The sequence below is a fragment of the Ambystoma mexicanum genome, chromosome 11 (genome assembly GCF_040938575.1).
Source record: "Ambystoma mexicanum isolate Mex_15411 chromosome 11, UKY_AmexF1_1, whole genome shotgun sequence".
Classification (NCBI taxonomy): domain Eukaryota; kingdom Metazoa; phylum Chordata; class Amphibia; order Caudata; family Ambystomatidae; genus Ambystoma; species Ambystoma mexicanum.
Window position 1 is genome coordinate 1,019,378,248 of NC_090934.1, and position 17,174 is coordinate 1,019,395,421.

Consider the following 17,174-nt stretch of genomic DNA (forward strand, 5'->3'; position numbering starts at 1 on the left):
GTCCCACGGGGGTGTCTTGTCCTGACAGTGCAGTAGTTACTGTTGCAATCCCTTGTACTGAATTATTCCTTTCATAATCCGTGTTATCCATCCGGTTAATTGCTGCTGTAATTGTTTTCTGCTGTTTCTATTGTAGTTAACCCTCTCTCTGTTTACTGGGAATGTGTCTTTTTGCTGCTGGTCTCGAGATCCATATGCCTGTTGATAGAAGCACTCCCTGCTGGTTAAATTACCTCCGGGCAATAGGGAGGAATTAGGGTGTGTAGCTGGGAGAGTAAGGCCGCTTGCATCAATATATAGCGCCGTAAATGTGGTAAGATGTGTCTGTTTTGTTTCCGGTGTAGGTTCTGGGTTACTACAACAGAAGGGGAATCAACCCGGAAGCCTTCCTGAATGAGATCAAGCTCATCGCCAGCGACCCCGACGACAAGTACTTCTTCAATGTGACGGACGAGGCGGCGCTGAAGGACATCGTGGACGCACTGGGGGAGCGCATTTTCAGTCTGGAGGGGGGTGAGTGTTTAGAACCCTCTGAGATTTTCTTTTACAAGGTATTAATATAATCCGACTATACTCCCCCCGCCCCCGGATATTGGACTCAATAAGGTGGTAAGGGGGGGTGATTCAGAATGACTTGGGCGTGTCTTAGAAATAGTGCTCAAGGATGGGGGCTCGCCCACTCAATTTATTTTGACAGATTAGGGGACTGAGATTAAAGAAAGAATTTGCCCAAGATCATAAAGGGAGGGCGTATTTGGCAGCCAGGAGTGTATCCCAGAAGTGGCATTATGGGAGATATGTGCTGAAGCACACCTCCTTGCACAGCTTGACCTGTGCATGCACTAGGACTCCCATCAGCCCTAGCCAGCACAGTCAACAGTGAAGGATCATGGGAGTTGTAGTCCAAACCATCTGCAGAGCTGCAGGTGGCAGACCCATGCACTGGGAAAACAACATAAATGTTCTCTCCATGTGCATGTTCTGCTCATCCTGCAGCTTCAAAACAAGGGTCTGCAACCACCTCACCATGCAGGCGGCCGTCGCTGGGCACTCCCCTTCATCATTACTGGTGCAGAAATGATCAATGGGCATGCGCAGCAATGCCACCTGAGGAGCGCGGTCAGGATAAGCTGTGCTCCGTGCATCTATCGTGGCACCCTTGGTCTCATGGTTTAATATCTGTACCGCTGAACCATATCTCCCTATGTCCAGACCAGACAGAAGGCATTGCAAAACGTGCACTTTGAAGGTTAGAGAAGGGGCATGGTCAGGCAACAACCCTGCAAATGAACACAGACTACACATTCCTTGTGGATTGGCTGGTAAGTGCCTTTTGAACTCTAATGAAAAATTAATTTCCTATTGTATTTTATTTTTCATATATCATCCAATACAAATCAAATAAAAAAAAACCATGAAGCACTTTCACACTAATGCATGCCTACAACAACATACACTTAATTAGTTGAATAAACGTATATATCTGCCATCCCAATACTGCGCTGTCCAACCAGCGTCAGAGGTTTGTCATCCAATCAAAAAAAAAGGTCAGAAAAAAAATATTATGGCACATCCTGAGGTCCTCCACCTTCAGTCCTCGAGTCCCCATTGAACACAGACTGGCTTTGTACATAACCATGGAAGCGTGGCCAAAAGTCCTTAGATTTCCAGCAAGCTATTCATAGGTTCCTGAAGAAGTCTTCCGACACATTGCACCGGAAGACCTCCTCGAAGCAGGTATCAAACTTCCGCACTGCTGTCCTCATCCAAAATACTGCAATTCCTGCAAATCTACACATGCTCCATTGTATTTGCGGAAAATGCACGGTGGCCATACTGCAAATATGGATTCTTAGGAAGACACTCACTATTTCACTGCGACTCGTCTGCTTACATCCACTAGTGAACTCTCCCTCGGCCAATGGCGAATTTAAGGGAAACAATGGGGACAACTGGTTTTGGGAACCTCGTCCCATCATCGGGAACCAACATGAACCTCCATCAGGAAGTCAAGGCATAAGCAGAGGTTTTCCTGAGACCAATGGGTGCCTTCAAGCTTCACGTAGATAAGGCCTGGGTGAAACTTTAAAAACATGGTTACCATGAGATTCAGGTTGGTGTGCAGATCTTCGCTGACTTTTCATTGCCCCCGAATTTCCTTCCGGAATCTTGGGTCTTAAAGGGAGGTTCAGAGAAATTTGGGGAAGTTTGGTTTCAGGGAACATATCGGTTTTTTGAAAACATTGAAAATATAACTTTGAAGGAAGACACTGGCCGCAGGACAGAAGAAAAAGGATGGGTGTATAGTTGGATGGAGGTTAGAAAGATGAAAAGAGAGTACTGGGCATCTCGGAAAATAGGCAATGAGAAGTGTCTATGGGTTAATGCACCTGCGGTGTAACCTGCAAGTTACAGATATGCATTTTGGTCAGGGCCCACCAACTAATGTAGTTGGTCAAACAGGTAGAGCAGAAGTGTGTAATTGTGAGCTTTATGAGACGGTCTGCAACTCTATATTTCTGGGGCACAGATAACAACATCTCAAGTTTACCTTGGTTGGTTTGTCTGCCTTCTGAAACAGTACAATGTGTACCATTGTGATGTATTATTGCACAGCAAGGAGAGTCCATACCAGGCCAGCACGTCTGCAAGGCATGCAAGGCTGCGGCAGATCGAATCACATGTCAAGCCTGCAGGTTTGCATCCATTGTTCCTCCTCTGATCCCCTACAGCAGTACCGTTGGGACTTATCGGAGACTGACTCCGGGCAGTTTACCATGTATGCCGGCGGAGGAACACCCGCGTGAAAACAGTGATTTATTTTCATTGTGAAACCCGTGGCAAAATACCAGGGGGTAACATGCCTTTCTATTTCCGGGGCACCCTCAACCCACCCACCACGACAAGCCTCATGTACTTCGCAGCATTTTGGCCCTAATACTCGGAGCCCATCCAGTAAAGTGCCCTGGCCTCAGCTTTTTAAACGGTGACATAGTAGTATCGTGGGTGCCAGGTAAATCAGGCAGGAAGCAGGCGGAACGGAGGACCCAGGTATGTAGAAAAGGACACTACAGGCTACAGTGGAAAGTGGTTTAGCAGGAGAGCAAGGTAGCTTCCGCTGTGTGTGTTTGTTTATTTATTTATTTATTTATATAGCGCTCCAAACCCGAGTGTTACAGTTCAATACCAGTTACATATAGATTTACATTTATGCTTAGCAAATTGCTGTTGAACTTTCGCAGTTCTACGATTTACAGTGGATAAACAGGTAGTTTTCAGTTACAGTTAGGACAGTCGGAGTGCAATGTGAAGCAGGTTACAGTTAAATTACAGTTGCCGGTTGCTTCTGGCTCTAGTGTGGAGATAGTTCTTGTGCAACCAGCCAGTTTTCTTGTTTATTCCGAAAAGGCCCGTATGCTGTTTCAGCTCTGATGTCTGATGGCAGTGCATTCCATAATTTGGCGGCTAGGACTGGAAAGCTCTTAAACCCAGAATTATCCAATTTGTATCTTGGAATCACGAGTTGGTTCATCTGGGCAGATCTTGTGGGCCTGTCAGAGGTGTTTTTCGAGAACTTGCTGTTGAGGTATTTCGGGGGGGAGAATTGGCTAAGCACTTGTGGGTCAGAGAAAGTGTTTTGTAGAGGAGTCTGTTTTTCACTGGAAGCCACTGGACCTTTTGTCTAGTGGCTGAGATGTAGTTAGCTTTGGGTATATTGAACGTGGCTCTTAATGCATTATTTTGTAGTACTTGCAATTCGTCCATATTGCGAAGACTGGTAGCATTTCAGTAATACAGTCTAGATAGGATCAGTGCTCTGGATAGGATGTCTCAGCTCCCATCCGGAATTCCCTTCCATCCATCAGCCCTGGAATCTAGGGGCAAGCAGCTTCCATTAGACATTCCACCAGCATAGTTTAAGCATACAAGATACTACACATAGGCAATCTAACGGCACACATGTAGCATTCATGTTTTCTGTGCCTAGACATCCCTGCGTAATGCTGTGCCTACAGCAGAGCAGAAGGGACAACGAAAACATATGATGCGCCCTGAGCCTTCAGGTTGCGGCGTGTGACAGATAAATAAATAAATGAGTGGCTTTTTCTATTTCAGAGATTAAAGTGCAGTTTTTATAAGAGCATCTATTGGCTAGTTTATGGGAAATGTGGCAGCTTGGGTTTGGCGATGATACAATCGGCGAGTTCATGGAACACCTGTCACCCAGAAAGTCCTGATGGGGCGCAGGACCAGCTTCACGCCAAGCTTTCACATTGCAGCCTTTTGGATGGCGGAGATCATTTACATGAGTGCCATCGAGGCTGGGTCTATTACACAAGGGGGAGTTGATGTTTGTTGGCGAGCCTCTACATGTAAAGGACCAGTGCCACAAAGAGGAAGAATTTCATGTTTCGACAGCAGGAAAAATGTTTCATTTGCTCTCTCTTAGACAAACTGTTCTAGCAGCGGCAAGCAGTAAGCCTTGCATGCTTATTTGGTTTCCTAGAAATAGATGTCATCAGAAAGACAGCAACCTTCTCACCCCACTCCTTATAACAACGTTAACCAGGTTGCAGATGCCATAAACCCAACCCGAACTTAACCCCCGAACTTCTTCGAGTGTGGAGGTTCACACACTCCTATCCTCTGATTATACTGGAAATGAAAGTGCGTCAAAGGTCAGTTGAATACGTGGTTAGCGGCCTAGTGTGCAGTGTGAATGGAAGATGTCAAGTCAGGGTGGATATGACAAATGTCTGTCTATTCTGCCCCCTGCTGGAGTATGACAATATTGCATAGAATAATTGCAGTTCAAATGAAGCCCAAAGTGCTCAGAGAGTCCCCACCTAGGAACACAAAAAGCCAGCATAGTAGGGCATTGTCAGGTGGACAAAAGCAATCAGAAAAAGAACAAAAGAACTAATCTTCATCTACAAACATTGAGCAAATGTACAAGCAGAGAACGTTTCAAAACATTATTATTGAAATCCATTGCGCGCATGCTATGCAAAGGCAAAGCGATTGCACAGGCACATGAACTCTGCAGGAGTCCTATATTTGCGTGCCAATAAAGACATGGCACAGATTTTCACAAATTGGTGGTATGTTAGCAGCCTCCCAGTTCTTCCATTCCTAAAAAGTGGTAATGTCAGATATCTGAGCTGGCGGGGTCATTATACCTGAAAGGCCCCTGTGCAGGAGAAACGGTCCCTGCAGAGCATTGTGCAGATACCCGATGAACAATGAGAGCAAAACAAGTACAGACCATGATTGCAAAAAGAAAACGCAGCCTCCAACGTGTTGGAGAAAATGTAGTCACCGACCATGGGCGTGTGCTCTAGCTCCTTGAAGCGTGTCTAGTGCCAGATGCAATTACTAATAAAGATCTGACACCAAATAAGCAACAGACTCAGAAAATATGGCGACATACTAGTTTATTCCCAATTCAATAAAGCAGGGTGAACTGGTGATCAGCGGACTATGGATCATCTATGATGTCATCCTACGTGGTGAACTGCAAAACCTATTGATGGGATGGGTTGGTTAAAGGAACATATGTACCTATGGCATACATAGGGGTACTTTATTGGCTGCCCCTTATCTGTAGGTCACGCCTTGAACTAACTCAATATACCTATAATAGTGATTCTAGCAGAGAAAATGGCAGAGGATTGGTCTGTGCAACATTGTATGGCACGTTGCCCCATAAACCCTCTGATTGGTTGGCATGCTCACCCAATCTTGGACTTTCGGCTCATTAGCAGCACGTAAGCAAAACAAAACCCAGGTGCTCGAGTCACGTCAGATTGCGCCCCGCTTTTCCATTTAATCCATCATCCCTCATCAGTCAAACCATGAGCCAAAGTTTCCTGTCTGTAGTTGACCTTTTAGTCTTCTCTCTTTTCTGGGACATTTGAGGGATATCTTCATCCGTAGCTTAATGAATAGCCCTTGTTTTCAACTTCTGAATCACGTCTGATGAGACTGCAAATTTGTCCATCTCAACCTCTTATTTACCACTATTTGGTTACTTATACTGGGTGTTCTTGCTCCTCTTGGCCTCTAGAGACTTGCTCACTCCATCTTGTATAGACCTTATTCAGTGTTAATTGTCCAATACTTGGCTCTTGCAAATGTTTTCTTCTTCTTTAATCTTAGAGAAATATGTATTATGTACATGGCTTATCCGTCTGCCTCCCTATGTGCTTTGCAATTATTCCTTAAAATAGCACCCTTGATCCCAGGCCAACATAGATTCCTCTTTATTCTGCACACAAAATGTCCTCATATATCTCTTCATGACATCACTCTGCCCTACATGATGTCCATTGGTGCGTGCTGACATCCTTCCACTCTTTCAGTACGAGGGTACATTCAGTATGGTTGCCTGGGTGCATATCATCGCTCATACACTCGATGCGGTACAGGGACAACACATGGGGTCCCACATAAAGCTCTTCTCCTGCTGTTCGAGTATGATGGCAGTGAGGGGGCGGGAGGTAGGGAAAACGCATCCACTTGCTCCTCTAAAGGAGCACAGGGTGAAGGCAAAAGTGGGCCCATTCGGAAAACAATGGAGTTGAGATCAAGCAGGACGACTACTTGGCTGCAAACGACAAGGAAAGTGGCAAGTGTTGCAGGGTGGGAGGCAGTCAATGAGCAGGGGAGAGGTTTGCTCAAGGCCATGATAGTGAGAGAAGCAAACGTATCATGGAGCATAGACGAGGGATGCACAGCCTGACAACGGCCAAGGAGATTCTTACAGCAGCCGGAAAAGTCGGCCCGCAGAAATGAGGGGAACATGGGAGGACACCAAGGCGACAGCCCTGTTGAGGGTAAAAATGAGAAGGAACAATGAGGTGGTGAATAGGAAGGGAAGAAAGTAATGTGAGGAAGACAAGGTAAGCATGACGTGTATGGGTGTGCTAAGGAACCAGAGAAAGAGTTGGGGTGGATGCTGATGGGTGGGGGTTGACGCCAAGCAAGGGGTAAAGGTAGATGCCCTATAAAAGAGTCTGATAAATATTTTCACACGTGATTGGGGAAACCATGAAGAAAAGAGGTTTGTGTTAGACACCTCATGGTGTCCGGTACTTGGGGTCCCCACCTCTGCCATTATAAAGGCAATTTCCCACATATACCATAGAGACCCATGAGCCAGTACTGATGTTAATCGGCGATCCCCTCATGCTCTAACTACTCACGTAGCATGACACCGTATTTATTCCCAGCATGGCATGATGTGCATGGGCCAAACCTCAAAGGCACACCCTTCACAACATTCCTCCTTTATCTTAACAATAAAAACAAAATGCACATATTATCAAATACATACCCTACAAACAGGACAACTTGATGATTCGTCGTGTAACAGTATTCCAGTCCATTGTATGTGTCTAGAACATAGTCCTCAAAATGTAGTGGGCGACATCTTGACAACCTGGAAGGGTGCTGATGGGGATGATCCACTGCCACAGGTGAACCCATCCCCATTGGTCCACAGGCCTCATCTGCTACATATTCCTTAGCGCACCCCATCTCAGAAACGACCCTTTCCACATCACTCTCGATGAGTTACCGGCTCCTCACTGTCATGCACTGCACTCTGATTCTCATTAGTATTTTGGGAGAGGCATTGATACTCTCGAAGAAGCTGGAATTCCTCGTGACAGCCACCTGGTCATCCGACAGCATCAACATTGACCTTATTTTCTTATTGCGTTTAATGGACGGGTTTCATATGTGAGGCTCATCTCCTCAGTAGGTCTCAGTGTTCTCACGGGTACAGCATCTCCAACCTTTAGATCGTGACTGTGTCGACCTCGACAAGTATTTTTGTGTTCATTAGCCTTTAGCCTGTCGGGGCCCACATTGTCATTGTCAAACAACCTTGGACCGAGGGACGTGTGGTGTGGGATGAGGCCTTGAGGGCATCGTCCGAAAAACGCTTCTGGTGCCACCCCAGTTGCTTAATGTAGTGCCCCGTCGTTACTGGTGCCTTGACATTGCGCATTTTGGAACACGTTGTTTAACATGCACATAAAACGCTCTGCATCCACATTTGCTCTTGGGCACAGAGGAGACATTATTCTGTGGCAGACTACTCGTTCTTCTAAGAAATGATGAACATACTCTCCTTGAAAAGGTGGGCCATTGTCTGAGCATAACTCTTTAGGGAATCCATGCGCTGCAAATACCTTTTCGAGTCTAGGTAAAACACCCAATGCCTCGAGGGAATGTCAAAGATTCCACCTCTGCGTATCATGACCACTGATCCAGCATCACCAGGAAATGTCTGTGGGCACCCGTAGATCCAAAATCCACCCTTATCTTCTGCAACGGATCACAACTTCCGAGCTTTGACTGAATCAGGGAGCTCACATTTCCAGCAAAGCCACTTTACACCATATGCAGTTTTTTTACATAAGTGTCCACTTTATCTTCAAGCCTCGGAAACAGACTTTCTGTCTGAGGCGGGCCTTCTTTTTATCCTCACCTTTGTATCTATGATGGGCAAACCCCATGACTTTCGAGTCTAGCTTGTGGGGGTCACTATTCATGAGTCTGGAAGCAATTGCCCACCTGGTGCACATGTTAAGTCATTCTTTACCTTCCATAGTTTTTCAAGAGTTACTTTAGAATCTTGCGTCTTCTTGTTCAAGCGCTTTAACACCTGCTTCCACTCTCCACTCGTTAGAGCTTCTCCTATGATCTGGAAGCATTCATTCTCTCTGGACGCTTTGGCAATATCCCCCACAGACATAGATTTCGGTATTGCACTTTCAGAATTCGGGTGCCACACCCAGGCCTGTATGAGAGTGTAACGTCATAGTGCTGAAGAGCGAGAAGCCACTTTTCAATTCTTGCAGGAGGGAGCGTAATACCGACCTTGCCTTGATGCGAAGTAATGGCTTGTGATCAGTTATGACTGCAATTAGCTTTCCATATATGAATAGTTGGTACTGGTGACAGCCCCACAGCACAGCCAGTGCCTCATGGTCGATTTGGGAATAACACTTTTCTGTGACAGTGCTCTGCTAGCACATGCCACCGGTAACATTTCTCCCATGCCACACAGGCTCACATCTACTCCGATTTCAGAGTGTCTACTCAGGTTGAAAAACGCCATTGTTAATTCTGAGTTGAGGGCAGCTTTGAGCTCCATGTACGTTGCTTCCTCCAACGTAGTCCACTGCCCCGGAGGGTCTTTCTTGATCAACTGTCTCAGGGGTTCAGAGAGAGTCGCCATGTTCTTACTGAATCTCCCACAATATTTGACCATTCACAAGAAACTTTGCATCTCTGACACAATCGTGGTCGCTGCAGCCTCTTGGATACCCTGTACTTTCTCTGGATAAGCAGAAATACCACTTTATTGAAAGATATATACAAACAAAATTCCAATTTCTTCTGGAGAAACACATACTTCTCTCAGTGGAGTGTCAGCCCCACCGACTGTATCCTCTCAGGGACTTTTTCAAGATGCCCCACCTCATTTTTGGCAAACACTAAATTATCATCACTGATATTAATCACACAGCGAAAACCAGCTAAAGCCCCCCTGTCAGCATGCAGAAATATCACTGACGAGATGGCAAAGCTTAACCTTTGGTAGTTATAGAATCCTTTATGGGTGGAAAATGCTGTGATGTATCTGGAGGAGGAATGCAGGATCAACTGATGGTATCCTGCTCTTAAATCAAGTATCACCTTGCAAGTCATTGATGGTGGTGGGATGTGTCTTTCTCTCCTGATAGCCTTGTTGGATAGCCTCATGTCTACGCAATTTCATACTGAGTCAGGTTGTTTTCGTTTTTTTCGGGCCCCCACTGCTGTTGAGACCCATGGAGTGGGTCCTTCGATACGATCAATGATGGTCAAAGCCGCAAGATTTTCAAGTTTGTCCTCAACCTGTCAGGTGAAATGGAATTCTGCTGTGCTTCATAGAAACAGGTTATAACAAATTATCAATGTGCAATCAAACTGGTTTACCTTTCAAACACACTATTCCTTCAAAAACTGAGTGGAACCTTTCGACAAGGGGATTGACGTCTTCTACATATACACCAAAGGCAAAATGTACTATGTGTAGGGTTTCAGCTGCTCCGTGACCCAGCAAGGTGTCTTCGCTCACAGTCATCATGTTGTACCTTGAATATATCTGCTGAGTTCCATTTAGAACTGCTGCTACAAAGCTCCTTTGAGCGGGATTGGTTTCCCCCCTCCAAATGTAAAAATGCATACTGCAGTTTTCATCAGTGGCACTGGTGTACGTAGTCGCCTGTAGTGTGAAACCCATGACATTCACTGATGCACCAGTGTCAATGATGACCGAACTGTTAGTCTCTTGAACACAAATGCCAGATCTGTGTTGGCATTTACGTTTTCGGCCTGCGCCCAACACATATGAGATGCAAAATATGTCGACGTCATGGATTAATTCTTCATTCCTTTGCCCTGGCTCTTTAGAATATACCTTTCTCTACTGGCATGACTCATTTCCTCCTTCTCCCCCAACTTGCAGTGCTACTCTGACGATACACAACTTTTCTTAAAACTTCCTACTGACGCCCTTGCACCCTCCTTCATCCCTGACTGCCTCTCTGCCATCTCTGAGTTTTTTTCGACTCCTCCCTTTCTTTCATCCCTCATATTCAGGACATTGTCAAGAAGTCCCACTTTCAGCTCTTGCTTCTCAAAGGGACTCTACCCTGCCTCACCTTCCCCCAGAGACTCAATGTTACCCGTGCTCTGGTTCTCGCCATGGTAGACTACTGCAATAGCCTCCTCCTTAATCATACTTCCTCCACCCTGCGACCCCTCCAGTTTACCCAGAATAGTACAGCAAGACTTATCCTTAGCCTCAAGCCAAGGGACCGCTTCTCTCCTGCCCTACAAAGCTTTCACTGGCTCAGCACAGATTAAATTCAAATCCCTCTGTATCATACACAAGGCTATCTGGGGCCAGGGACCACTCTTTCTTCAACGCCTCCTGTCCAAATAATATGCTTCTAGAGTCCCCTGTTCTAGAGTCCTCTGTGTCTCCGGCTCCAATTCTGTGCGTGTTAAGTGCTTTGCCAAACAGAGCTGGTGGGCGATCACTTCCCTTGGCTGGCCTACCTCTCACTCTGCGTCTTGAGCAAGACCTCCTTAAGTTCCGAAAAAGGCTCAATACCTTTCTATTTACCTCCTCCTTCTCCTCCTCTCTTCTCTGCTAATCTTACAGCAGCATGAATGTGTGCAGGGCCCTTATGTGTCCTCAGGGCCGTGACCCCCCTCATCTTTCATGCCAGCCGCTATCTTTCTTGCTACTGTACTTATTTGGCTCACCCACTCATTGATGGCTGCACGTACGTTCTTCTCCTCTCAGCACTTACGCTGAGCACTTCTCCATGAGCACCAAAGCAACGTATCCCTCACTGCCCCCCCTCTGCACTTACACGTTCTGAACACTTGCAAGGCATAGTAGGTTAATCTCCCCTTCCCTCTATTCTCAATATTTGTTTGCATTATTTATCCTTGCTGTCATTCATTGTCTACCTTCTCCTGTCCCCACCCTGTTTGCCCTATGGCCGCTTTAAAACAGTTTTGCTAATTGTATAAGCGCCTAATAAGCGACCAATAAATATATAAATAAATACATGGACCAATGGATCTATCTGAGCAAAAAAATCTATCACACTTCTGGATAGTGATGTGGATTGTCCATAATACATGTACACATTATGTTGTTGACTGACCCAAGAACATAATTTGTATATGTCTTATGGACAATCCACATCACTATTCAGAAGTGTGATAGATTTGTTTGCTAGGATATAGTCACTTTTTCACTTTTTTATTTATATGTTTTATTGTAATTCATAACTGGATTTTATCTTATGGATATTTTGACATGACTTTGGAATTAATAAAACATATATTTGTTCGACAATTAACTGTAGTATGAATATCCTGCTCACCATTACAGGCTGAGACTACTCTACCCCTTTTTGTTCTATATAAGGTACTCTATCTGGGAAGGGGTAGAGGATGCATATTTAAATTCATAAACACAGCAACCAGGATCTCCCTTAGTTTACTTATACACATGCTCCGTGTGAGGCCATTGTAGGAATGCATATGGCACCAACTGAAGCCTGACTGTGATCGCAATATCGGGCGCAGATTCATTTACATAGATGACACAACTGCAACTACTCACAAGGGCTTACACACTGGGTTATATGTGCCACATGTGAGGGTACAAGTAGTCACAGATACATCTCTACGGGGTTCACTCTAGGACCTGGCTCCAAGGAACTGCATCAGAGGTATCTGAAATAAGAGCAAAGCCTAGCTGCACACATACTACTGGTCTGACACAACCTCCACGCCACTCCCAGCATTAGAATGCAGCTACCCAACACAGAATGGCGGCCTAGCTGCACACACACTACTGGTCTCACACAACTTCCACGCCACTCCCAGCTTAGAATGCAGCAACCCAACACAGAATGTCAGCCTAGCTGCACACATAGTACTGGTCTGACACAACCTCCACGCCACTCCCAGCATTAGAATGCAGCTACCCAACACAGAATGGCGGCCTAGCTGCACACACACTACTGGTCTCACACAACCTCCACGCCACTCCCGGCATTAGAATGCAGCAACCCAATGCAAGATGTCGGCCTAGCTGCACAAACACTACTGGTCTGACACAACCTCCACGCCACTACCAGCATTAGAATGCAGCTAGCCCACACAGAATGCCAGCCTAGCTGCACACACACTACTGGTCTCACACAACCTCCACGCCACTCCCAGCATTAGAATGCAGCTACCCAACACAGAATGTTGGCCTATACTGGTCTGACATTAGAATGCAGCTACCCAACACAGAAGGTCGGCCTAGCTGCACACATACTACTGGTCTCACACAACCTCCACGCCACTCCCAGCATTAGAATGCGGCTACCCAACACAGAAGGTCGGCCTAGCTGCACACATACTACTGGTCTCACACAACCTCCACGCCACTCCCAGCATTAGAATGCAGCTACCCAACAGAGAATGCCGGCCTAGCTGCACACATACCGAGTGCACATATGCACTACTTACCACCCTGTTTTTCCACTGACCTGGACTGCGGTCCCAGAGGATGTTTAACCCACAGTGCGTTGAGAGCATTCCAATGGTGAAAGATGCTATACAAAAGCCCATCAACATAGCATAACATAACAAAGCAGTGTCATACGTGGGTACGGTTAAGGACAGATTAAAGAAACCAGATCATGATGTAGAAGTGGTTATGAAAGTGGTTATGAAAAGTAGCCAACATCCCGCCACATTCTGTTATTAAAATACATACATTTTTAGATAAACATTTCAACTGAGGGTGTCTGGCTAGTTCTTTGTTACAATGCATGTGTGTGATGGATGCTCCCCGGCCCAACGGCAGCATCCAGGAGACGTCAAACTCTTCGCCTGGAAGCCCTAGTGTGAGGAAGCGGAGAAGGTTTGTGAGAAATGTCCTCCTGAGGGTTCTACAGTATTGGGAACCGCATCCTCATCTTCCTCACCCAATGGAAAAGTACTGCGACAATGTCTATGCTAAGGTTATTCCTTGTTGACAAAGAGATGGTTACTTAATCATAGCAGTAGATCTCCAGCAGCAGGATCTTCTCAGTATCATACGCGTGCCAACCTTTCCTCCCCGTATTGCGGGACACAGGCGCCACAGATAAAAACTCTCAGAATGCGTCCCACTGGTTTTGACCCTGACGGATGGTCAGAATGCGGAGGGCCAGCTACTTAAAGAAATATCCTTAACGATTTCTGGGTGAAAACTCTTCCTAATTTATAGATTGAATAGAAAAACGAAAATCAACACAACTTTAGTGAAATATCTAAAATATTCATTTTTTTAAAGTCTTCTGAGGAGCAGATTTGTGGCAGAATTATTCAAAACCTCTGAATCTAAGGAGAATCCTCCTGCTGGAGAAGCGTTGTTGTAGGTCAGTAACTTCTCCTTTTCCTTCATAGATATGTGCCTGGGACTTAACCTGCCCCGGTGCTAAAGGGTGAAATCCCAGTTTCCCTCTCAACCAGTGAGAGTTTGCCAGCTCTGCAGATGGCCTCTCGAGTGATGATTTGGTATATTACCTTCACAAAACTCTACACCTTTTTGGGTCTGAACGACCCCTCAGGTAGACGCAATCAACACCACCCATGGTAGCCCCAGTACTATCATTTATCGGAACATGCTTCTATAGACAGGAATCTTATGATGTTCAAGAGTAAGACTACAAGAATTGTCCATGTCTCAGAAAATTGAGCCCTCCTGTCTGTTTTCCTTGGCTAGGTTTGGGAGCGGTCCATACTAACCGTGTTTCTCCAGAGTTCTTTGAAATGTCCACCTCTTCCTACAGCGGCAGATAAATCTTCTCCTCATTCTTTGTTTTAGGAACCAACAAGAACGAGACATCCTTTGGCCTTGAGATGTCCCAGGCGGGCTTCTCATCACATGTTGTGGAGGTAAGGAACAGGCCATGTGTCTTGGGAAATCTGTGCAACTTGGTTTATGGTAATTCCATCAAATTTTTACCATCGAATGACCATGCCATCAGTCCCTCCCCCAACCCCCCATTTTTTACCCTTTAAAACCTGTTATAAATAACACTAAACCCTTTACTCTGAAAAAAACATGCATTCGATGCATATTTTTTGGATGCAATTTTGTTGATGGAATGGCATTGAATGGTAATGCTTTAGATGAAATGACCAGATACTGTGCAACTTCAATACAGAGCAGACAGAAGAAGGAAAGAACCTGGTGATGAGGGAAGAGGATACATGCTGGGTTTCTAGTGCCCGCATGGCATAAGTGTGTGTCACCCTACATGACATCTTACACATATTACATGCTGCAACTTCTCAGAAGTGCATAATGACACGTAACGGAAACAAAACAGAAAAAAGAGGAAATCTTGGAAGGCATCCATGTTAGGTGATGCGCAGTGCATCAGCCCATCAGCGACATCATTTCCACCTCATGAGACCTCATAAGACCTATGTGTCCCCTCACCTAGTTTCTCGATCACCTCACATGACATCTGTTAACAACTCTCATCAGACGTTCTGCATGGTATCGTCTTTTCATCGAAAAATGTTTCATCTAAACATTTCCCATCGAATATTTTCTAACACAAAAATGTTTCTGCATGATATCAAAGGGCCGCCATAATAACTCACATTTATTTATGTATCTACGGTTTGTAAAGCGATCATTGCAGAACTGCACCTAATATCGGTAACCCCTCACGTGACCTCTGTATCGCTCCCATGCGATCTCCACCCCTCATGACCCATGTATCTCTCCCACATGACCTGTTTATCACTCCATCTGACATTTATATCACGCCCACATGAACTCTTTAATATCCCCCATGACCTATATGACGCCCAAACACGTGTGTACAGGCGTGTTATAAATGCCATATCATATCATATGCCCTCTGGATCTGCTCTCAAATAACCAGTGTATTACCGCAGAAGTCCCGGCGTGCATCACCTATGGTTACTCTTCTAACGCTCCACCTGACATTTGTGACCCCTTATATGACCGTGTCAATTCCTGGCATGACTCATCGTGCGTCATACACTTCTCTTTGGTCCATCCTGGCACCTCGCAGTACCCATTGTAGTGCCTTGTGTGACCTATTAGATCGGGGTTATGTAGGGTGGGGGTAGCGATAAGTGTATTGGATCAGATCATGCTGGTTTGAGGGGTGCACTGTTATTGAAGCTATACGTTTGGGTGGAACTATTGCTTTGTGAAGAGGGGGGCAGTGCATGGTGGGAAAGCAGCTGAAGCTGTGGAGGGAATGTTACTATGTGAAGAAGGGTGCAGTGTGGGATGCACCTCATGGCGGGAAAGTGTAGAAGCTATGAAGGGAATGCTGCTATGTGTAAAGTGAAGTGTAGAAAGCACTGCCTGGCGGTAAAGTGCTAGAAGCTAGGGAGGGGATGCTGTTGTGCGAAGAGGAGTGCAGTGTAGAATGCACTGCATGCTTTGAAAGAAGCAGGCTCTGTGTAGGAAATGTTGGTATGTGAAGAGTGGTGCAGTGCAGGATGCACTGAATGGTGGTAAAGCAGCAGGAGCTGGGGAGGAAATGTTGGTATGTGAATAGGGATATAGTGTAGGGTGCACAGCATGTCGGGAAAGCAGTAGAGGCTGGGGAGGGCATGTTGCTGTGGGAAGAGTGGTGGAGTGCAGGATGCACCGAATGATGGGAAAGCAGCAGGAGCTGTGGAGGAAATGTTGGTATGTGAAGAGGGATGCAGTGGAGGGTGCACTGCATGTCAGGAAAGCAGTAGAGCCTGTGGTGGGAATGTTGCTGTATGAAGATTTGTGCTGTGCAGGAGGCACCGAATGGTGGGAAAGCAGCAGGGGCTATGGAGGAAATGTTGGTATGTGAAGAGGGATGCAGTGTAGGGTTCACTGCATGTCGGGAAAGCAGTAGAGGATGGGGAGGGAATGTTGCTGTGTGGAGAGTGGTGCAGTGCAGGATGCACCGAATGGTGGGAAAGCAGCAGGAGCTGTGGAGGAAAAGTCGGTATGTGAAGAGGGATGCAGTGCAGGGTGCAATAAGTTGTTTTGCTTTTCAGACACATGTAATGACCTCAGAATTTCTCACCCTATTACAAGGACTAAAAGTTCTTGGGCTCGGAAAGGTAATAATGTAATCTTAGACCATTAGTTAGAAAATAATTGGCTCTTTACAGGTCCTTTATTCACACTTTATAAACACACATGTAACTATAGAATAAATGCAACTGGTTATACATGAACACATGAACAAGAACGAAATAATAAGTATACATCACAGTTAGGGCAGTTGTAGGACAAAGCTTCCTCTCAGCTACGAGAACACTACCCAGTCCCAAGGCAGGTAGGCAGAGAGATCACACATTAACTAACAGGGTCTAGAGAAGAGCATCCTCCCTCTCAGGGAGACATCAAACCCTGGGTTCCAATTCTCTGTCACCTCATTGGGACCTTCTCCTCTTAAGAGGGATGAATCCCTGCCCCTCATAGGTTGCAGACTGCCCCCGGCCGAAGGACAGGCAGAAAGAATGGGAGGCAAGAGTGGAAAAATCCAGACAGTGAAAAAACCTGGCTCATCTTC

General features: G+C 45.8%; 1 protein-coding gene across 2 annotated transcripts in view; it reads left to right on the forward strand.

The window, feature by feature from the left end:
• Positions 1 to 17,174, forward strand: part of ITGA11 (integrin subunit alpha 11) — a 664,683-nt gene that overhangs the window by 383,114 nt on the left and 264,395 nt on the right. For both annotated transcript variants that reach the window (XM_069624240.1, XM_069624241.1), the window contains 2 exons: positions 345 to 513; positions 14,450 to 14,520. In XM_069624240.1, the coding sequence (XP_069480341.1) occupies positions 345 to 513; positions 14,450 to 14,520 (240 nt within the window). The remainder of the gene's footprint in view (positions 1 to 344; positions 514 to 14,449; positions 14,521 to 17,174) is intronic.